General features: G+C 45.0%; 1 protein-coding gene across 1 annotated transcript in view; it reads right to left on the bottom strand.

Annotated features, from left to right (window-relative positions):
- Positions 1-23,015, bottom strand: part of ELAC2 (elaC ribonuclease Z 2) — a 124,322-nt gene extending 101,307 nt beyond the window's left edge. The window contains exons 1-5 of the mRNA XM_068116034.2: positions 22,693-23,015; positions 3,843-3,893; positions 3,665-3,735; positions 2,126-2,190; positions 1,830-1,884 (exon numbers count right to left, since the gene is read on the bottom strand). Coding sequence (XP_067972135.2) covers positions 1,830-1,884; positions 2,126-2,190; positions 3,665-3,735; positions 3,843-3,893; positions 22,693-22,940 — 490 coding nt within the window. The 5' untranslated portion in view covers positions 22,941-23,015. The remainder of the gene's footprint in view (positions 1-1,829; positions 1,885-2,125; positions 2,191-3,664; positions 3,736-3,842; positions 3,894-22,692) is intronic.
- Between the last annotated feature and the right edge of the window lie 1,536 nt (positions 23,016-24,551).

Below are 24,551 nucleotides of genomic sequence, written 5' to 3'. Positions count from 1 at the left end.
CAAGTTTTTTCGGTTTTTCCAAGATGGCGGCCATACCACGTGACCTATGACATCATAATTATAATTTAAAAATTGCACAGGTGGAGTTGCACCTATGGTGAAAATTTCCTGTCAATCGGACCAACGGTTGCAGAGAAAATCATATTTATTCTGTGCGGACAAAGAAACAGACAAACAAATGAAAAATCGGTCAGAGACCGAGGACTTGCCGGAATGTACTTCTCTTTTATCGGCCATTTTGGATCAAAATAATATGACATAAGGACATGGGTTGAATCCCTGCTTGAGAGAATGCCAATCCAATCCCCACCATCACGGTCGTCTCTCCAACTCACAATCCCATGAGATATGCGGAAAGGGCGACCCAAAACCAATTATCTTCTTTTTGATTCGTATATAAACATCCATTAAAAGTAAATAATGACCTCTGCCAAAGTTCAAACGACGTGGGTTTAATCTCTACATGAGAGAATTCCACATAGCTATTTCGGCGGTGTATAAGCTAACAGATCGCTGTCTCCATCGATCTTGCCAAGGCCATAACACCTATCAGCTCAAAATCCTTTTAACTGTTGACTTGGTAGTTTTTACAATGAAGGAAACACGTATTGGGAGTACATACGACATAGCGATTGTGAATGTGACAGCTCTGAGGCGTCTTTCGCTTCGCATTGCAGTGACTGTGAGCACCAACATGGCGGCTGTAAGATTAAAATCTGGCTTCAAGCCCCCTCACCACCCAAAATCTATTCCGGCGAATCTATTCCGGCAAGTAACAAACCAACCAACCAACATACTTGCCGGAATCTCTTCCAGCAAGTAACAAACGGACAAACAGACAGGGGTGAAAACATAACCTCCATCCACCTTTGGTGGCGGAGGTAACGAAATCAAGATGAAGGTCCCAATGAAAATCCGCCTCACCGTGGCTTCATTTAAACCGTCGAATCCTTCTGCTGTATCACTCCGCCTCGCCCTGGATTTACGCTGCGCACGATTTTCACGTTTTGGGTGACCTTGAGCTTGACCTTGGGCCTAGAGAGTTCAAAATTGGGCATAATCTATTCCAGGGCAAGGCAAATATGTGTGTAAAGTATGGCGATGCTATGTGCAACGATGTAGACGTAGTACTTCACACAAAGACAAACAGACAGACAGACAAACCAAACAACATATTTGCTGGAATCTATTCCGGCAAGTAACAAACGGACTCAAATGCAATACACTCTCCTCTGGCGAGGGTAACAATAAACTGGAATGAAAACCGAGTACTCCCTTTCAGCGTGTGTCATTGCCGGGCCCCCTTCCGTGCCCGGCGATGACGTCATGCAATGCCTGGAGTGGCATAGGAAAGGAGCAGTGTGCAATATGTCGTGCATAGCACGATAATTGCAAATATCCCTAAAATAAGTTGTTGGCCTATGTTGACCTCAAAAATAGTTAGGGGTTGAATTCAGTGACCAGATATGCAAATCCTCTTAAAATTTCAAGTTAATCAGATGAAAATTGAGGATTTTAGAAATTTGGCCTAGATGTTGACCTCAAAAATACTTGGTGGTTGAAATCAGTGTCCAGATATGCAAATCCTCTTAAAATTTCAAGTCGATTGGATGAAAATTGAGCATTTTAGATATCTGGCCAATGATGACCTTTTGGCTTATGTTGACTCAACAAGAAAACAACCGGAGTGAAAACAGAGTACTCCCTTTCAGTGCGCGTCATTTCCGGGCCCCCTTCGGTGCCCGGCAATGACATCATGCAGCACCTGGAGATGGAATAGGAAAGGAGCTGTGTACAATACGATAACCAAAACCAAATCTGGTACTTACCTATCTTTATAGTCAAAGGAGAACTAAAGGTCTTCATGCCATCCAGAAAGGATTTCTGTTAAAATGGTACACGGCGTGCAAGAGACAAAATTACCACGGCAATTATGACATCACCATATCTGAGTGTTTTCCTCAAAGTCACAACAACTTGATACAACCTATCAATATAATTTCTTAGTCCTAAAATTCCCAGCATTGTATCATGTCATCATCAGTGAAAGGAACGAGGTATTTTTGGGAATTCATGCTGCTTTTCCTCAACGTGTGCAAGCTTGGCAATAACCAATAAAACGTACCAACTCCGGAGGTCCAAATAACCTGCAGCTTGGAAGGCCGGTATCATTCAGCGTAAGGATCATTCCTGGAATACAAAAATAACAGCAAGAGATATAAACACAGCACACGAGGGCACAGGTCACGGTTCAGGTCATGCACATCCATCAGAAGGCAGGTATGCGAATGTACGTTTGTCGGGTGTACGAGCACCGGGGTGACTCCCAATCAGACAGAGTGGCTGGTGGTTGTGACGAGTCCAGTAGGTTAGCAGTTCAATTCTAACCACAGTCAAGTCATAACAAAGACGTTAAAATGATACATCATGCTACCTCACTTGACGCTCAATTAGAAGACAGAAAACGAATAAACCCTGTAGGTGGGCATCACATGAAGGTGCAAAAGGGGGTGGGTGGGGGGCTCTCCTCGATTGGCCTAGAAACAGTGAAGAAAAAAAAATTAAGAAAGAGATCCCAAAATAGCATTGCTGACACCGAAGTCTGCCCCCCAACTCTCTCCCCCAGTTTTAAAACAGAGAAATTTCCACCTGCAAATTGCAGATGCACAACACCTGGAACTTGAAGCCCCTGCCAATGTATCAGTGAAGTTTTGGAATGAAACACAGGAGCGTACAGCAAATATGCTCCGGAGCCGAGAAAAGGAGAAGGGCGATGAAGAGGTGCGCGATGGGAAAATTGCTGAGCTGTCCGACTGTTCGTGTGCATTACATTTACAATGATTAAACAGATAAGAGGGAGTATAATAATCTTTAGCTCGCTTGTAAATCTTATAAAGAAGAATTAAACACGATGTATAAAGCGTAAGAAAAAGCTCATGGACCGCATGGAAGTTTCACCACAGTGCATTTTGACAAATACATTTGGGATGAGGAAAAATATTCAGGAAGCTGGGAAACGGGATTAAAATGTGTCTTCATTTGATCAAGAAGTAAATAATAATAAAATAATCACTGGTAAGCGATATATAAAATCAAATAGGGCAGTTGCAGCGGACCTGAGAATCAGTCACACAAGACCCTGGCAGGTACACAAAGTGTTCTCACTGGACAAATGGTGACAGGCTCAGTGGTGTAATGGTAAGAGCATCAGCTCGGAGTTTGGGAGGTCGGCGGTTCAAACCCTGGCCGAGTCATACCAAAGATTAAAAATGGTGCTCAGAATGTCGAAGGATAGAGCATGGAGAAAACCATAGCTTGGCATCCATGGGGAGGAGGAAGAAATGCCCCACTGAGTGTGGTCAAGAAAGATGATGCCATTGTTGTGACGTAGCTGGTATACCCTGGGAAGTGACGGCACTTGCCACAAGCTCAGTGGCTGCATTTGTCTAGTCTAACAGTTGGACTGCGTTGTGTCACGTATGTTCGTCTGTATGTTTATGTGTGTGAGATGTGTGTGTGTGTGTGTGTGGCAGCTCTAGTACGAGCTGTATATCCTGTAAAAATAAAATAAATATACCACCCCGGTTGATAAAAAAAAGCCTCAATCGCTCGATACAGTATTCAAACAGGGCTGGGTCAATCAGATGGAAGAACTCTCCTCTACCTGGCAAGCCTCCAATGTTGCTCCAATCCATACGGGTGATGAAGATATTCTCCATACGCACTGCTTTCACCCTGCAGCAAAACAACATACCATTACTGATTGCTCTTCAAAATTACCCATCTCACACCAAAAGAGAAATAGAAAGGCCAAAGCAAAGAATTCAAATCAAATGGCTTACTTGAATTCTTGCACCAGACGCTGGATGCCTTCACTACAGTTAAAAAGGTGTCTGCAGAAAACAAGAGCGGAAAAACAGTTAAAAAGTTATCTGCAGAAAATTGAACCCAGGATGCAACGATGTTAATGGGTTTGCATTACAATCCTGCCGGTGTCGTTCATTGCCTTGACCCACTGACCCCAGGAGATGGCGTTCAGCCTTAAGTTCCAAGCTTTGGTGTAGCATCATGAGGACGATTCCAGCAAGGTCAAACGTGCCAAAGCAGAGTGCACAACTGTTTATTTTAGCTTTTATAATCTTGCATTTAGCACAATTTTTTTTTTATCCCCCGAGTACCGTGGTTTATAATTCACAATGCAAGGACAATTCCGAGTGAAAAGGCGGGATTGGCGTTTGCTTTCATTGGCGATCGTCTATCCATAGAAGCGACACACGAGGGCTCAACACCAAAATTTATATTGTTACAACTCCTCTTTTCACCTCAGCTGCCCCTGAGAGAACACTGAAGACATTGTTTTGTCTGTTGAGAGAAATCGCGTTGATAACACATCCACTGGCTGACCCAAACAAGGAATTTCAGCCTTTGTTTCCGGAGAACAGGTTGGTCCCCAGTTTAAGACATTGTATGACGATAACTAACACGCATCTTCCTCACCGGCTTCATCGTTACCTCTGCCACCGGAGGTGGACAGAAGTCGTCTTTTCACCCGTTTGTCTGTTTGTTTGTCTACGCACAGGATATCTCAAGAATAATGGACGGATTCAGACGAAATTTGGTGGACATGTTTGTGTGTGTGACAAGGACGAATTGATTCACTTTTGGTAAAGATCCAGATCTGTATACGATAATTTTTTATGTAATGTAAAGTCATTCTTCACCATTGAGAGATGAGGGCCAAAAAACGATAAATAGCACAATATATATATATAAAAAGTTGTGACAAAACTTAGTGGATGAGTTGAATAAGTGACAAGAACAGGCAAATTATAATTAGGTTTTGGCAGATTTGGCCTATCAGTGGGCTACATAACATAAGCTGTTCAGCCTGGCAGAGGTATGCGCTCTACCGAGTGCTGGTCTGGTTTGAGATGCACTGGTGAGTCACATCGCAGGATAGCCTAGTTATATGCGTACTCGCCTCTGAGCCTTCTAGCTTGGGTTTGAATCTCAGTCCAGCTATAAACTGTCATCCTGGTGTTTTGCATGTCGGGGGATTAATCAATGTGTGTGTCCTCCATCGGGGGGAGCTTAGGCCGGTTGACCTACCTACTCGCAATGGTAAAGATCTTACGGTGGCTTTCACAAACAGGATGCAAGTTATTGACGACACCCAGGCTAAAGTTACAAATTCCAGCCAGTGAAACATCAGGCCTGTCCAGCCATTCCCAGAAAGACTTGGGAAAGAAGCATTCCCTCACCTTTGCACCCACCCATCGCTAGGGTGAAAACTAACTCAAACCCTCTTCAAATAACACAATTTTAATCATGCAAATGAAAGAGTCAAACAGGGAAATTTCAAAATGGAACCACCTTTCGAGGCCATTTTTCCCCGCAAAGCGGGGGTTGGCCTTTTTTGAGCACCGTGGTCCCCTTTTTGAAGCAATGTTTTACGGCCGACTGCCCTTCCTGCCATCAACCCTGTTGGTCGCCTCTTGCGACACACAGGGAATTACCAGTGAACTGGTACTCAATTTGCCGACCTCGGAAGGATGACAGGCTGAGTCAACTCTCCTGGCGTTGAATTCAGCGACCGACCAAGATTCAAACCCAGGATTCTGGGATCCCAAGCCGGCACCCTAACCGCTAAGCCAACACCAAGCTCGGAAATTTCAAAATGGTTAACCACAATTGTTGTGGTCCTGGATCCAAATCGGAATCACAGAAATATAAGAAATATCCGTGGATGAGAGGTGTCGTGTTCCTACCATTTCCTGTTAATACCAGCGAGCGGCGGCAGTGGATAAAGAGTCAGATGGCCGGAAGAAAGCCGGCCTGCACACAACGCAGGGATACGTGCACCCATCATTTCAATGGGCTAAACATGGATGGAAGTGGAAAGAAAACTCTGTCTTGCAAGAATTGAAATCTTCAACTATTCCGGTGGAATGATTGGAGTCTCGTTGATATAAAATCACCTCAAGATAAACGTAATCAGAACAAGTCAGGAGACGACGATGGTTCACGAGCGAGCGGTATTCAATGACAAAGGACGGACTATAACCGAAACAGGCCTGGACAGGCCAGGCCCGGAAATGTCAAAACGAAGGTTACTGACCTTGAAATGAGATAGAAAATAATGTATAATCAGTTATGAGGTAAGTTAGCTACACAACACCGAAAATTCGGTGAAAAATGAAATGAAAAAAAAAAGAAAGAAAAAAAACAAAAATGAAAAAACGAGCTCCGTGTGGCTAGACACATGACATGTGTCGAGCCTAACCAAATATCGAAACCCCTGTCAGATTCCACCAAACCCCTTGGAGAAGATGTAGCTTGAACTCAATTACCCCCTAAAAAGACATCCTTTTCGGGCGTCGCTCCGCCCACAATGGGCGCAATACGCCCACTCTAGGCAGGACACAACTAGATCATGATATCAACCTCCCACCCAAGTTTCATCAAGATCGGATGATATCATCGGGTAGTTATGCTGCGGACGGACAGACACACATACAGACACACACACAGACAGACAGACGCCCACACATGACGAATATAGTGGACACTTGATAACTCGTGAACCAATAAACTTCAAGACATCAAAGATATAATGCAAATATCTGGTCAACTTGCTGAAGAACTAGTGACCTTTCACAATGCTTCGCTGCCAGCTGAATCAATAAACGTCAATGGCGAATCACTCCGGCGCTACAATAACGGTGACGGGGAGGGATCGTTGCATCCCATGACTTGCGCGGTCGTTGATTTGGATCAGATGAAGTTTATTTGGAGGGTTAGAATCCTTAGAGGGTTAGAGTTGTAAGAAAATTATCCATGTTATCATCAAATGTGGCAAATTTACTTTTTCACTGAATTAATAAGGGCCTATGAGGATTCCTTTTTGAGAGAGGGAGATCAAGTCAGGATTTTATTTTTAATACAATAGTCAGGTTCACTATGTCAATAAATTATATTTCGTTCAAAATCATGGTAGATTAGCAAACCTATACATTTTTGGAAAGGTTATAGCATAAGGAAACTAAAAATCAATGTTTACATTTGGAGAGATACCTGTATGGCGGCCATTTTGGATTTTCAAAATGGCCACTGTAAAATACATATTTTGTTCTATTTCTGCCTCTAATTACCCTAAAAACTTTTAAAATATACTAAACCTATATTCTCAGGGACAAGGAATCCAATGAAAGTATCAAATTAGTGCTATGGGGAATGGTAAGACATGAATCAAAGGTTTTGAATTGCAAAATACTGTTTTTATATTCGCGATAAGTTGAATAATCAAATACATGTTATCATTTTGTACAGGCAGTTAATAACATCAAAATGTGTCACAATAATTCATATCACCAAACATACACAGGCAGTCAGCAAAATCCTATATACACATGCAGTCAGTATAACTTCACATCTACACAGGCAGTCAATGACAAAATATACACAGGCAGTCAATGGCATCAAACATACACGATTACAGAATATGCCATTTAGAGTTCGTCATCACTGTCCTGTGTGTCGTATCCGACAATATAGTCCGCATCGTTTTCACAGTCCGTTCCACACAAGCAAAGGTCGGTCAAATTGATTGGTAAATCGAATTGGTCGAATGGTCGATCGAATCGAATTCGATGAATCGAATCGAATCGATCGAATGGTCGAACGAAGTGATTGGTCGAATGGAATTGGTCGATTGGTCGAATTGGTCGAATCGAATTGGTCGGAATTGGCAAATGTAAACATTGATTTTCAGATTTTCCATGTAATAACGTTTCCAAAAATGTATAGGTTTGCTAATCTACCATGATTTTGAACGAAAAAACATAGTGAACCTGACTACAAGAACTGACACGGTGGATCACTTAAGCTTTAATAAGGGCTTGTGAAGTTTTATTTTTATTCTCCTTTTTTCTTTCAGCAGTTATGAGTTGCATTCTATATCACTCCATCCTGATCCATGAGGCCTGCAATATAATTCCAGCACAATACATTTGATGCTTAAATGCAAGCTTGGTGAGCCATAGTAGCTAATGAAATCGATGATAAATCAAGGCATTGAAGAAAGATCTCGAAGACGAATTCACACAATACATTATTGGCCGACATATCAATCATTACCTCGCACACACGTTATATAATGCCCCGATGACCATACATTAGTGCTGGGCGATAATCGTGCTTTAGATTTACTATCACGATAATGATAATCCATATTTATTATCACGATAGGTGCTGCGCATGCGCAGGAGGTGAAACGCACCTGGAACCCGGATATTGACGGTGTATTGGCTGCTTTGAGTGGTTTGTGTGTTTAGTTTCTTGCAAAAGATATACCTGTATTAAATGCAGCTCTATAAAATAAAGCAGTTGATATGTGCAAAGTATATTCTCCAAGATGTAATTTAAATGGTATATCATTAAACAACAAGCGTTACGCCTAGGTCCCCCGTCGGTGAAGTGATGTGAGTTGACAAAGTGGAAGACGCAGAAAACATGCTATGATATGATATTTCGCTCACAAGGTTCAGACATACATGGAGGCGGCCATCTTGGATTTTGACGTGGCCACCCAATTTTCAATAGCGTTCTTCCTTATGCCGAGATACACCCACACACCAGATTAGAAGTTGGTACTTCGCTTATTTTTCAAGATATTCCGCTCACAAGGTTCAGACATACATGGCGGCGGCCATCTTGGATTTTGACGTGGCGACCCAATTTTCAATAGCGTTCTTCCTTGTGCCGAGATACACCCACACACCAGATTAGAAGTTGGTACTTTGCTTATTTTTCAAGATATTACACTCACAATTTCAGACATATATATGGTGGCGGCCATCTTGAATTTTGACGTGGCGACCCAATTTACAATAGCGTTCTTCCTTATGCCTAGATACACCCACACACCAAATTAGAAGTTGGTATTTCGCTTATTTTTCAAGATATTCATCTCACAAGGTTCAGACATACATGGCAGTGGCCATCTTCGATTTTGACGTGGCGACCCAATTTTAAACAGCGTTCTTGCTTGTGCCTACATACACCCACACACCAGATTAGAAGTTGGTACTTCGCTTATTTTTCAAGATATTTCGCTCACAAGGTTCAGACATATATATGGTGGCGGCCATCTTGGATTTTGACGTGGCGACCCAATTTTCAATAGCGTTCTTCCTTATGGCGAGATACACCCACACACCAAATTAGAAGTTGGTACTTCGCTTATTTTTCAAGATATTCATTTCACAAGGTTCAGACATACATGGCGGCGGCCATCTTGGCTTTTGACGTGGCGACCCAATTTTAAACAGCGTTCTTCTTTGTGCCTAGATATACCGACACACCATATTAGCAGTTGGTACTTCGCTTATTTTTCGAGATATTTCGCTCACAAGTTTCAGACATATATATGGTGGCGGCCATCTTGGATGTTGACGTGGCGACCCAATTTTCAATAGCGTTCTTCCTTATGCCGAGATACACCCACACACCAGATTAGAAGTTGGTACTTCGCTTATTTTTCAAGATATTTCACTCACAAGGTTCAGACATACATGGCGGCGGCCATCTTGGATTTTGACGTGGCGACCCAATTTTAAACAGCGTTCTTCCTTATGCCGAGATACACCCACATAACACACCAGATTAGAAGTTGGTACTTCGCTTATTTTTCAAGATATTTCGCTCACAAGGTTCAGACATACATGGCGGCGGCCATCTTGGATTTTGACGTGGCGACCCAATTTTAAACAGCGTTCTTCCTTATGCGCAGATACACCCACACACGAGATTAGAAGTTGGTACTTCGCTTATTTTTCAAGATATTTCGTTCACAGGGTTCAGACATATATGGTGGCGGCCATCTTGGATTTTGACGTGGCGACCCAATTTTAAACAGCGTTCTTCCTTATGCCGAGATACAGCCACACACCAGATTATAAGTTGGTACTTCGCTTATTTTTCAAGATATTCATCTCACAAGGTTCAGACATACATGGCGGCGGCCATCTTGGATTTTGACGTGGCGACCCAATTTTAAACAGCGTTCTTCCTTGTGCCTAGATATACCTACACACCAGATTAGCAGTTGGTACTTCGCTTATTTTTCAAGATATTCATCTCACAAGGTTAAGACATACATGGCATCAGACATACATGGCGGCGGCCATCTTGGATTTTGACGTGGGTTGCACCCACACACCAAATTCAAATGCGGTCCTTCGCTTACGCATGCACGCACGCCCGCCCGCACGCACGCACGCATGCCCGCCCGCACGCCCGCAAACACGCACGCATGGACACACGGACGGAGGGGAAAGCCATAGTCCCCCTTTCGCTACGCTGTGCGACGGGGGACAATAAACATTAAAACAAACAACCAATTAACGAAGGCGCCGAAAGCGCTGCCGATGTCAAAATCACCGATCCGTTTGAGTTTGCGTTGTCTGTGCGCGAAGTTGAGCACTAAAGGCAACATCTTGTTAAAGATCGAGAAGGTAAGCGTACTCGGTGTGTGGAGTTCTGGTTTTGAGGACAAGGCCAAGCGGGTAATCTCGTTTTTTCTCCTCTCACCGTTCATGATGGACCGAACGAGCGGCAAACATGGCGACGTTGTCTCATTCGCGAAGTTCAGTTCAACATCAAAGTTGTTGTTCTTAAACAGTCACTATTATCCCACCTTGTGGGGTCGGCCGGTGGAAGCTTGGCCCAAGTCACTCACGAACCGGCTGGCGAGGCCTGACATTCAACTAGTTAAGGCAGGAATTTTGAACTTGGCCATGGTGTCGGCGACACACGCCCACTCTTTGCGAAGGACACCATGGGATCCTTAACGATCACCAACACACGCTGGCAGACGGGAACCCCCGTTTAACATCCATCCAAGGGACGTCACACACATTGATGAATTACCCTGCCTGTGAAACACCAGGATGACAGTTTATACCTGGATCGGGATTCAAATCCAGGCTAGACAGCTTAGAGGTGAGTGTGGGTACCTCTAGGACATCCTGTCAGCCCACGAAGTTCAACATCAAAGGCGTAATGATAAATGCCCAAAGAGTGAAGATCGTTATATATGACGTTTTTCACAAATGGTGTGTTCCGTTAACAAGCAGCTTGCTCGGTGTGTTCCGGAAGGGCAACCGGCTGTAAAACATTGGTTCAAAAGGGGACCACGGTGCCCAAAAAAGGCCAACCCCCAAAGGTGTGTGGGATGTAAATCTTGTGTCCCAAACCCATCCCTCTCTGTACCCACCGTACCCAGTCGTACCCAGCTGCTCCTGGACTCTATGTCCTTTCCTCCTGACAAGGTGGAAAAGTTTCTGTCAACCCTCGACTCGGATTCTGCAACTGGACCTGACGGCATCAGCCCACGGGTCCTAAAATCCTGTTCTTCCGCTCTTTCACTCCCTCTCTCTGTTCTCTTCACCCTCTCTTTTGCTCAAGGTCATCTTCCATCTGCTTGGAAATCTGCCAACATCACCGCTTTGCACAAAAAAGGTGCAAAAACAGATCCCAGCAACTACAGACCAATCAGCCTTCTCCCAATTATCAGCAAAGTCATGGAATCCATCATTGCTTCAGATATGAAATCTTTCCTCTTCTCCAATGGCTTGATCTCTGATCATCAATTTGGTTTCAGACCTGGACACTCTACTCTGGACATGCTGCTTCTGCTTTCTCAACAATGGATGGAGGTCCTCAATGCCAAACAGGAAATTAGAGCAGTCTCCCTTGACATATCACGTGCCTTCGATACGGTCTGGCACCCCGCTCTGCTCACCAAACTCTCCTCTTTTGGTATCCATGGAAATCTCCACGCATGGCTGGCGGACTTCCTCTCTAGTCGTAGTCAACGTGTGGCCCTGAATGGGTTTCTCTCATCTCCTCTTCCTGTTCAGGCTGGAGTTCCACAAGGCAGTGTTCTAGGCCCTGTGCTTTTTCTGGTCTTCATCAATGATCTCTCTGACTCTCTTGAAAATCCTCTGTATCTCTTTGCTGATGACTCTACTCTCTGTCACTCCATTCTTCATCCCTCAGATCGGCAGTCTGCTGCCTCCTCACTCTCTGCAGACCTGGACAAAATCACAGACTGGGCAAACAAGTGGAACATGTCTTTCAATCCTGACAAATCTCACACTCTTACGATGTCTCTCCGAAAAGACCGACTGGACAACCCTCCCATCCACTTTCTGAATAATCCTCTCCAAGAAGTTCTGTCACTCAAGCTTTTGGGTCTCACTATCTGCCATGATCTTTCCTGGGAAAACCACATTTCAAATCTGGCCTCCAAAGCCAGTCGCCGACTGGGCATCCTCCGTCGTGCGAAGTCCTTCCTTGGCACACCTGAGCTCCTCACCACATACAAGGCTTTCATCCGCAGCTCAATGGAATACTGCTCTCCACTCTGGGCTGGTGCTCCTGCCTCACACCTAGCTCGTCTTCACGCTGTTGAAACCAAAGCATTCAGAATCATTGGAATCTCCCGCGATGAAGCTAACTCCAAGGGCCTCTCACTCACTCACCGCAGGCAGGTTGGTGGTCTTTCCATCTTCTACCGACTCCTCTCTGGCCTTGCCCCCCCAGCTCTCTCTGGGCTCTGTCCCGCAAATATTCCTACAGGTCGCACAAGATCTGCCTGCAACCCTCTTATGGTCAAACTGCCAAAATCAAGACTCTCTGCTCACCTTCACTCCTTCATTCCTCTTTTCTCCCGCCTCTGGAACAAACTCCCTCACTCTCTTCAATCCCACTCCACCCTCCAGGTCTTTAAAACAGCTGTTCACCACCATCTCTTATCTTCCCCCATCCAAAACCTTGATCTTTTCTACCCCTGCTAATTTCACCCCAATTCCACTTTTTTGAAATACCAACTTCTGTCCTGGAAGTCATTGGTGTCCTTGTGTTTTAAACTTCTCCCTCCACCCCCCCCCCCCCCCCTTCCCATGCCTCCTCCCTCCAAGCCCTCTCCCTTCCACACATCTCCCTGCTCTCAAATGTTGTGTTTGTGTGCTTCACCTTCTCTCCCCATCTTGTTTTCCGCTCCCGCTTTTTGTGTGTTTTGTTTGTCTGGTTGATTTGTTTGTGAAGTAAATGTTAGCTCTTTCACGAGCCTCGATTCAGTATACAAAAAAAACCAAAAAAAAAACCCCCGCTCTGCAGGAAAAAATGGCCTCCAAAGGCAGTTTCTTTTTTTTTATATCTGAATGAAAATCTTCTGTATTAATTTTCATAAAGGGCACATGCCCCATTCGGGCACCTCCTGGACACAAATCATTACCTCTGCCACAGAAGGTGGATGGAGGTTATGTTTTCACCCCATTCTGTTGGTCTGTCTGTGAACATGATATCTCAAAAAGGTGTGGACGGATTTGGACGAAATTTTCTGGACAGGTTTGGGTGTGTGATAAACGAAATTATTAGATTTTGATGAAAATCAGGATGTGAATTTTTTTTTAAGTGATTCTTCACCATTGAGAGACAGGGCAAAAACGATATATTGTACAATATTTAAAAATTTGTGGATGGATTCGGATGAAACTTGGTGAAGAGGATGGGTGTGTGACAAGGAAGAATTGATTCGATTTCGGTAAAGATCCGAATCCGGATCCAAATAAGAGAAGTGTTTTTTAAGTGATTCTTCTCCATTGAGTGTTCGGACCAATAAATGATATAGAGTGCGTATCAAAAAAAAGGTAATCCGAATTCAAGGGGTTAATATGCAAAGGTTATTTAGTTTGACAATTTACATGTGGTTTACCAATTATGAGGAGATCCTCAGCTTTACATTGATGCCTTTCATGCATCATTGCTGTCACACATAACCGAGTACATGTTCATTGAAAATGACAAGTTCAAATCGCATTTTTACAAGTTTGGCTAATCAGTGCAAGACAGTTTGAAATTGACACATTACTTGTCGACTGCCAAGTTGATTATGTAAAATTGTTAAGCTGGTCTGGTAATCGTCGGTTGTGTCATCCTTTGTTTAAGATGGGTATTTAAGATGGGCCTACAGTGTATGGGTTTAGAGACAGTCAGAGTCATTGAAAAGATGGTTCAACTTACGACTGAACAGCGGACCTTCATGGTTACAACCTTTCACCAAACTGGAAGTTTGCAATGAACTCGTGAGGCGTTCAGGGAACGTTTCCCAGAACGGGAGCCTCCAGCAGCCAAAACCATCTGGGTGAATGTTAGAAAATACCAAGAGCATGGCACTAGCCTCAACCGCAACAAGGGGAATTCTGGTAGGAGGGGCACTGGGCGATCGGAAATGAACCTTGCAGCAGGAAGGCAGCAAGTTTTGGAGCATCCTAGGGATACCAGCGCAAGACGAAATGGGACGGGATTGCCTTTGGCAACATTCAACCGAATCACAAGACTGGACCTCCACCAACATCCATATCGGATTCACATGACTCTCTTGAAAATCCTCTCTATCTCTTTGCTGACGACTCTACTCTCTGTCGCTCCATTCTTCATCCCTCAGATCGGCAGTCTGCAGCCTCCTCACTCTCTGCAGACCTTGACAAAATCACAGACTGGGCAAACAAGTGGAACATGTCTTTCAATCCTGACAAATCTCACACTCTTACGATGTCTCTCCGAAAAGACCGACTGGACAACCCTCCCATCCACTTTCTGAATAATCCTCTCCAAGAAGTTCTGTCACTCAAGCTTTTGGGTCTCACTATCTGCCATGATCTTTCCTGGAAAAACCACATTTCAAATCTGGCCTCCAAAGCCAGTCGCCGACTGGGCATCCTCCGTCGTGCGAAGTCCTTCCTTGGCACACCTGAGCTCCTCACCACATACAAGGCTTTCATCCACAGCTCAATGGAATACTGCTCTCCCCTCTGGGCTGGTGCTCCTGCCTCACACCTAGCTCGCCTTCGCGCTGTTGAAACCAAAGCATTCAGAATCATTGGAATCTCCCGCGATGAAGCTAACTCCAAGGGCCTCTCACTCACTCACCGCAGGCAGGTTGGTGGTCTTTCCATCTTCTACCGACTCCTCTCTGACCTTTCCCCCCCAGCTCTCTCTGGGCTCTGTCCCGCAAATATTCCTACAGGTCGCACAAGATCTGCCTGCAACCCTCTTTTGGTTAAACTGCCAAAATCAAGACTCTCTGCTCACCTTCACTCCTTCATTCCTCTTTTCTCCCGCCTCTGGAACAAACTCCCTCACTCTCTTCAATCCCACTCCACCCTCCAAGTCTTTAAAACAGCTGTTCACCACCATCTCTTATCTTCCCCCATCCAAAACCTTGATCTTTTCTACCCCCGCTAATTTCACCCCAATTCCACTTTTTGAAATACCAACTTCTGTCCTGGAAGTCCTTGGTGTCCTTGTGCTTTATACTTCTCCCTCCCCCCCCCCCCTTCCCATGCCTCCTCCCCCCGGGCCCTCTCCCTTCCACACATCTCCCTGCTCTCGGATGTTGTGTTTGTGTGCTTCCCCTTTTCTCCCCATCTTGTCTTCCGCTCCCTCTTTTTGTGTATTTTGTTTGTCTGGTCGATTTGTTTGTGAAGTAAATGTTAGCTCTTTCACGAGCCTCGATTCAGTATACCAAAAAATAAAAAAAATTATAAATAAAAAATCCGGCATCAACTTACGCCAGGGGATTTTGCCAGGAGGCTGGTGCTTGCCGGATGGTTGATAGCACATTGCGAAGCAGATGTCAATTTCCTGCGGTATCTCGTTATCGGCGACGAAGCTGCTTTCGCCATGGATGGCAAGGTCAATACCCATAATGTTCTTGAATATGCACCGACAGGACAACCCCCAGAATTTAATTTTGACACCAACATGAATCGACAAAAGTGGACTGTTTGGTTGGGACTTTGTGGAAGTGGTCAGGTGATCGGACCATTTTTCTTTCAAAGGAATGTCAATGGTAACAGGTATCTGCAGATGATCAATGATAAAGTTTTACCGCAGCTGGAGAAGAACTTTGAACGACAGGTTCGTGGTGTCTTCAGTTATCTCTGGTGGGCCCAAGACGGTGCCCCAGCACATCGTCTTATCGCTGTCCGAGATCGACTGGGGGAACTCTTTGGAGACCGAGTCATCGCCCTCAACCATGCAGTGGAATGGCCGCCAAGATCACCTGACCTCACACCATGTGATTATTTCCTTTGGGGATATTTAAAGAACAAGGTGTTCGTAACTCCTCCCCGTAATCTTGACGAATTGCAGGGCCGTATTCGACATGAAGTGGATGCTTTGCGCAATGACCCGGCTAGTGTGAGACGAGCAGTTCAGGGCATGCTCCGCCGCTGTGAGCTTTGTGTTGAAAGGGGAGGTGGACATGTTGAAGGTGTGGGTGCATAAAGGCCAATCATTCCTGAGAAAAGTTCACATCTGACGTTCATTTTGCACCAATTATCCTGACTTGCATCGATTAGCCAAACTTGTAAAAATGCGATTTGAACTTGTCATTTTCAATGAACATGTACTCAGTCATGTGTGACAGCAATGATACATGGAAGGTATCAATGGAAAGCTGAGGATCGCCTCTTAATTAGTAAACCACATGTAAATTGTCAAAATAAATAACCTTTGCATATTAGCCCCTTGAATTCAAATAACCTTTTTTTTGATACGCACTGTATAGCATGATGATATTTCAAAAAAATTGTGAATGACTTGACAAAACTTAGTGAATGAGTTGGGTAGGTGACAAGAAGAAGCCGATTAGCTTTTGGTTCATGTCTGGATCCAGACCTGAAAACTATCAGTGGGATACAAAACGTAAGCCGTTTAGCCTGGTGGAGGTTAGCGCTCTACTGAGTGCTGTTCTAGTTACCCTCGCCAGAGGAGAGGGTATTACATTTGAGTCTGTTTGTCTGTCAGTTTGTCTGTCTGTCTGCTTGCCCGCACAGAATAAATATAATTTTCTCTGCAACCGTTGGTCTGATTGACAGGAAATTTTCACCATAGAATTTCACCTCCTCCTGTAGAATTTTTAAATAATGACGTCATAAGTCACGTGTTACGGGCGCCATCTTGGAAAAACCGAAAGACTGCAACTCTATATCTCCGAAAGCACTGCATAGAAAAAATCGAAACATGGCTCATTGTAAAGAACTCTCCATGGGGGAATAAAATATGTTGATGATGATGTCATATGTGCCTCCATTTTGACGTCTAATTTGACAAGTACAAAACTTGTTCCGATCAAGATGAATTTTTTAAGCAATGTTTTGAGCGTCATCTAGGGATAAATTGGTGAAGAAGAAAAAATGACGTCATCGGTCACGTAGTTCGGCCGCCATATTTGTTTCAACACAAAAGCCTTAAAAACCACGAAAACACGTCCTGGTGAGGGTCTGCAATCTCTGATTGCTCTTTCTTGTTCAGTTTGTGAATGATTTGGGTCAAAAACTTCCCCAACAGACCACAAGAAACAGACTCTTGAAACTGACCCACGTGTGGCGATAGCGGCCAACAACGTGTGTGTGTGTGTGTGTGTGTGTGTGTGTGCGTGTGTGTGTGTGTGTGTGTGTGTGTGTGTGTGTGTGTGTGTGTGTGTGTGTGTGTGTGTGTGTGTGTGTGTGTGTGTGTGTGTGTGTGTGTGTGTGTGTGTGTGTGTGTGTGTGTGTGTGTGTACAGACTTGGCATTTAATATGGAATAATTTTTTTTCCTTGACTTGGGTTTACTTTCTGAACTCGGTATATCAATCTGGTGAGTTTCTTTGACGCTTCGGTGATTTCTTTGTTGAAAGAACCAACTCACTGATTGTCTGTCGCAGCAAGAAGTCAATAACAGGATTATATCACAGGTGGCGTGACAAAATGTACGGACAGGTACATTTGACGATTGGCTTCACAATCGGGTATATAAGGGTTGTTGCGTTCTGCATTAGTGGAAAACAACTGCTGCACGTCTACAAAAGTTATTGCCGCTTCCCCTGGAACTCGGCAATCAACCCGTCAACTCGTCAACCGTCAACATGTACTCAGTCCGTCAACTCGGCAATGCTGTTTGTCATTTAGTGGTGGATTTACGAAATTCCAGCATGAAACAGTGTGCTATTGCTTGGCAGTATGGCATCACTCAAGGTCAGGTGTCAAAGATCCTGAAACGAAATGCTCAGAGGGGTGTCCCTACTCCAATACCGAGGCCAGGACGTCCCCGCAGAACCACAAGGAGGGATGATCGCCAGCTGCACCGGTTAGTCCACAATGGCCGCACCAAGTCAGCTAATCGGCTTAGGGCTGAGTGGCAGCAACGGACAAATGTGCCTGTATCCAGAAGGCGAGTCGACCAACGACTGGTTCAAGCAGGCTATCGTGTCAGGCGTCCCCTGAGAAAGCCACGTCTGACCAGACAACACCGCCAGCGCCGATTGCAGTGGGCCAGAGAGCACCGTCAATGGCAGCCAGGACACTGGAATCACGTGATCTTCAGTGACGAGTCTAGATTTCTGGTCTATCGTCAAGATGGCCGCGTCCGAGTTCGCAGACAAGTGCATGAAGCCTACAACGAAGAGTGTATAGTGCCAAGAGTCCAAGCTGGAGGTGGTGGGGTGATCGTTTGGGCTGCTTTTCATGCAGGGGGCAAAACTGACCTGGTTGTTCTGAATCGAAACCTGAACCAGTTCAAGCACAGGGCCATTCTGGAAGAAACATTGCTTCCGTTTGTTCGTGCAGCCTTTCGAGGAAACTTTGTCTTCCAAGATGACAATACACGGCCTCATCGTGCTCGCATGATCCAACACTTTCTTGCGGACCGTGGTGAAGAGCATATGGAGTGGCCTGCCATGTCCCCGGATATGAATCCGATAGAGAACTTGTGGGCAGAATTAACACGTCAAATCAACAACTTGGACCAGCAGCCTGCCTCTGTGCGTGAATTGCAGCAAGCTATTGTAACTGCATGGCAAGCGATTCCTGCCCAAACCTTGGCAAATCTCGTGAACAGCATGCCTCAATGTGTACGTGCTCTCCTGAATGCTCGTGGGGGTTAAACGAAGTACTGAACTGTAATTTTACTGTCCGTAATCCCAGTCGTAATTTAACTTTTGTTTTTGTTAAAAACATTTTTGGCTAATGTGCAAAATGAAGAGATACTTCTGGAAAACGCACAGAAGTTTAACACAGTACTGTCCGTGAATTGAGTTCGATATCAGTTTACATCACTTTCAAGGATCAATTTATTTGCTTCGAAATGTCAAATGTGGTTTTTGTTTCTTTTAAAGGTCACATTAACAAAATCTAGAATAATTTCAACATAATTCCAATGAACTTTTGGTTCTAAGTCATCTTGAAAAGTAAGTTCACCCCCACAAAAAAAATATTCCATATTAAATCCCAAGTCTGTACATACAAACAACAACAACAACATGCATTTTAAGGCCATTTTCCCTGCGAGAGCGGGGGTTAGCCTTGCGGTCCCCATGACAATCTTCTCCATTTTGCCCTATTTTCTGCATCTCTCCTTGTTAACCCCCTTGCCACATTTCTTCTTCCGCCATCTTTAGCCAAGTCTTTCTCGGTCTTCCCCATCCTCTACTTCCTTCTACGTTCATTTCCATCACACTTCTCAACCAGTCACTTTCATCCTTCCTCAACACATGACCAAACCATCTCAACCTGTTCCTCTTTACAGCATCAATCACAGGCTCTATTCCCATCATCATTCGCAATTCATCATTTGTCTTCCTCTCTCTCAACGATACTCCGCACATCCACCGAACCATTCGCATTTCCACCCTTTCCAGCCTTCTTTGCTGCTCTACGTTCATTACCCATGTCTCGCTCCCATAAATCATAACACTTCTCACACATGCAGCATACACCTTCCCCTTCAGCTTCAACGACACTCCCCTCCTCATCAGCATGCCACTCAGTTCCCGAAACTTCTTCATGCACATCTCACTCTTGCAACCGTTGCCGAGTCTGATCCACCTTCTCCATTCAGCAGGTCTCAGAGGTAGCAAAATGTTTTCACACCTTCCAGCTTCACGCCGTCTCCAAGATCCAACTCAACATTTCCTCCATCTGCAGCTCCCTCTGTGCACACCTTACATTTGAATGTAGCTGCCACACTGGTTAATGACCCTCTCAGACCACTACATTTTTGATGAACCCACTCAGCACACATTGTACATTGAATGGAGTTCACTCTGACACCATTCCTGCACACAGCACATGGCCACTTGCCAGTTCTTTCCACCTCACCACATGCTTTACCACTTGCCATCACCATCATCTTTCCTATATTCACCTTCAGACCTTTTGTCTCCATACATTCCTTCCACTTGTTCATTTTTTCCTTCAGTCCATCCATACTTTCCGCAATCAACACCAGATCATCTGCATACAACAACTCCCACGGTAAACCCTCCTTTACGTTCTGAGCCAGCACCTCCATCACAGCTACAAATAGTAGTGGACTTAGTACCGACCCCTGATGCACTCCCACCTTCACCTCAAACTCACCACTGTTCCCGTCCTTCATCCTTACAGCCGTGCGCGCTCTTTTGTACATTGCCATCACTACTCTGATCAACCATTCCTCCACTCCTAGCTTCCTCAATGCCCATGTCAATACTTCGCGTGGAACCCTATCGAATGCTTTCTCCAGATCAAGAAACCCAAGAAACAACTTCTTCCTCTTCTCCATGTACTTCTCCTGCAACTGCCTCACAATAAAGAGCGCGTCTGTCATTCCTCTTCCTGGCATAAATCCAAACTGCATTTCGTCGATCTTCACCTTCTTCCTTATCCTCCTCTCCAATACCTTCATTCCATGCTCCAATAACTTTATCGCTCGGTTCGAGCCACACTCCAGAGGGTCACCTTTCCCTATATATATATATATATCTATACTAACAGAAGTACCCGGCATTGCCGGGCGGGGGAGGGGGAAGGGGGAGGGTTAGGGGGAAGGGAGGGGTAGGGTGGAGGAGGAAGGGGCAGGGGGGGGAAGGGGAGGATGGAGGGGGGAGGGGAGGATGGAGGGGGGAGAGGGGTGGGGAGGGGGAGGGAGAGGGGGGAGGGGGAGGGGAGGGAGAGGGGGAGGGGGGAGGTGGGGGAAGGGGAGGAGGACGGGGAGGGAGGAGGAGGAAGAGGGGGGAGGGGAAGGGGAGGGAGGGGGAGGGGAGGAAGGGGGAGAGGAGGGGGAGGAGAGGGAGGGGGAGGAGAGGGAGGGGGAGGAGAGCGGGAGGTGCGGGAGGGGGAGGGGGAGGGTAAGTGGGGACGGGGGAGGGGAAGGGGGGAAGGGGGAGGGGAAGGGGGAAGGGGAGGGGGAAAGGGGAGGGGGAAAGGGGAGGGGTAGGGTGGAGGGGGAAGGGAGGGGGAAGGGAGGGGGAAGGGGAAGGGGGGGGAAGGGGAGGATGGAGGGGGGAGGGGAGGACGGAGGGGGGAGGGGAGGTAACATTACATTACACACACACAAACTGTGTTTTATGTTCAATGGTCTGGCGGCGGGGATGGAACATCACGTGATCGCTCTGAGCGAATCAGCGCGCTGCTCTGCCACCGGCTCAGATTCCATGTATAATATTCCTCGCTGAAAAAACATCTATGTGAAACATGCTACGATCTATGCTAAATCATGCTAAATGCTAAAATCTATGCTACTTGCTGTGAGTTATGGCGGCAAGGAACATCACGTGATCGCTCTGAGCGAATCAGCGCGCTGCTCTGCCATCGGCTCAGATTCCGTGTAAAAAAAATATGGATCTAAAGATGAAAGAAAGAAAAACCTATGTGGTGTGAATGGCAATGTTCCTCGCTGAAATGTGAAAAAACGCAATCGCTTTTCGCTCTGAATTACGTGCGAACGCGTAACTGTGAGTTTATGGCGGCAAGGAACATCACGTGATCGCTCTGAGCGAATCAGCGCGCTGCTCTGCCATCGCGTCAGATTCCGTGCAGAATATTCCTCGCTGAAATGCGCTGAGGTAAAAATATGGTAAAAAAATATTATGAAATTTTTTTTTAGGGTCGGCCATGTTCTTCCCAGGCTCAATGGCCATGTCTATGCCAAATATCAAGCATGTGAGCCTCTCCGTTTAGGAGTCTATCAGTAACATTATATATATATATACACACACACACACACACACACACACACACTATATACACACACACTATATACACACACACTATATACACACACACTATATACACACACACACACTATATACACACACACACACTATATACACACACACACACTATATACACACACACACTATATACACACACACACTATATACACACACACACTATATACACACACACACACACTATATACACACACACTATATACACACACACTATATACACTCTATACACATATATACACACACTATATACACACACTATATACACACACTATATATACACATACACACACACACACTATATATATATATATACACACACACACACACACACACACACACACACACACACACACACACACACACACACACACACACACACACACACACACACACACACACACACACACACACACACACACACCCTATGGCTATACAGTACTGTGTATAAACATGTCTGCATCGTTTCATGAACAGTTTAAATTAATAGGGCCTATATGAAGATATAAGTTTTGGGAAGGCCGGTTATGATCGTCGTATTAAAGTTAAACACGAACTGTTTTGTATTATCAGAAGTATCAGGAGCAAGCACCTGCTGAACTCCGAAGCGAGGTGCACGGTGGCCGCCCCTGCATCTCTGCCTCCCGCCGCCAACACCTGGAGGTGCACGAATGTCGGGCCGCCGATCGGCGTGGCCTTTTGCCTGATCTTCACATGCCTGGGTATCTTCTTGGGGTCCGACTGTTTCCGGGCACCCGCCGAAAGCATAAGTCCCCGCACAGTAACACGACGCAGCGCTGACCAAGCTCCCAACACAGACAACCTTATGGGTAAGATCATCGGTTCACTTCACACCACGTGTCTCTCTGGCAGAGTCACCATTTGATGACGTCACACGAAAAACTTTTCTTTAATAATAATAATAATGCATTTATTTTATATAGCGCAATTTTCGATGATTATATGATATGGAAGAAAGTTTTGATGATTACGTCATGTTTTCATTGCATTTTCATTTTATATTTACATATTGAAAATACATCGCACGCGCTATCGACGATTCAGTCAATCTGGTATGTATTTATATTTGTTTATTTTTGTAAATGATGTATAAACTCCGTGAAATATATTTAAACATATACTTATTTGACGTATACTCTATATACGATGCTATACTCGCTAGAAACATAGCTACCAGCGCTTTCACAAATACACCGCTTATATCAATTTGAAAACAAAAGAGAAAAAAGGCCAGAAAAACTGTATTGTCATTATTTAACGTCAAATAAGGGAAGGATCACACTTAAATATTGTGTTTATTTAATATTTTCGATTACTTGTATTTATTAGGTCCGGACACATAATATGCGACGCTTTGGAGGATGTGTGTGATCCCAGAGAAAGTCTCCGTGTACTAGGAGTAGCAACATGGCGTGTCCCGGAAATATCAGCCCACGTGCCTCATGCGCACCAGTTTTATATCCTTAGTCAGTTCATTGGATGAGCACATGATCGCTCATCAATCTTTTTTTTACCTCACCGAGAACGAAGCTCAGGGGAGTTTACGCGATGGTGCGTCGTCAGTCAGTCCGTAAACACTTGAAACTTTCTCTCCGAAACCGCTCATGGGATTGCGACTAAATTTGGCACGAATGATATTTGTTGTGTTGTGATTAAAGTTTGTTCACGGCATTTAAAAAAATTAGGGCCTAAGGGGGTCTACCGGGGGTCATAGTGGATCCAGGTTTGACCCCCAAAACAGCTATTTGCTTTTTTCTCAGAAACTACACATGCAATTCTGATGAAACTTGACCACAACTTTCACCACCCGTGAAGTACGAAAGTTTGTTCACGGCACTAAAAAAAGTCTGCCCCTTTGGTGGTCTATGGGGGGGGGGGGGGGGGGAGTTTTCCCCCCAAAATAGGTATTTGCTTTTTTTCTCAGATACCACACAGGCAATTCCGATGAAACCTGACCACAACCTTAATCACCGGTGGTGTACCAAAGCTTGTCCCTGGCATTTAAAAAAAATCGGGGTCTGAGGTGATCTATGAGGGAGATGAACCCCAAAATAGGTACTGTATTTGCATTTTTCTCTGAAACCACTTTCTTTTCTTTTTTTGTATACAAGATCGAGGCTCGTGAAAGAGCTAACATTAATCACACAAAAAGTCAAACCGACACAAACCAACACATAAAACACAAAATAAGGGGAGCGGTAGACAAGATGGGGAGAGAGGGCAAAGGACACACACACAACATTTGAGAGCAGGGACATCGAGAGAACTGTGGGAGGGAGAAGGCTTGGGGGGAGGTGGGAGAGATACAAAACATATGGACACTGCAAGGACTTCCAGGAAAGAAGTTGGTATTTCAAAAAAGTGTATCTGGGGTGAATTAGCGGGGGTAAAAAAGATCAAGGTTTTGGATGGGGGAAGATAAGAGATGGT

This window comes from Myxine glutinosa, chromosome 5, assembly GCF_964187855.1.
Source record: "Myxine glutinosa chromosome 5, kmMyxGlut1.1, whole genome shotgun sequence".
In the NCBI taxonomy this organism is placed as follows: domain Eukaryota; kingdom Metazoa; phylum Chordata; class Myxini; order Myxiniformes; family Myxinidae; genus Myxine; species Myxine glutinosa.
Note: the sequence above shows the minus strand (reverse complement) of the source record. Positions and strands in the feature narration are given on the sequence as shown.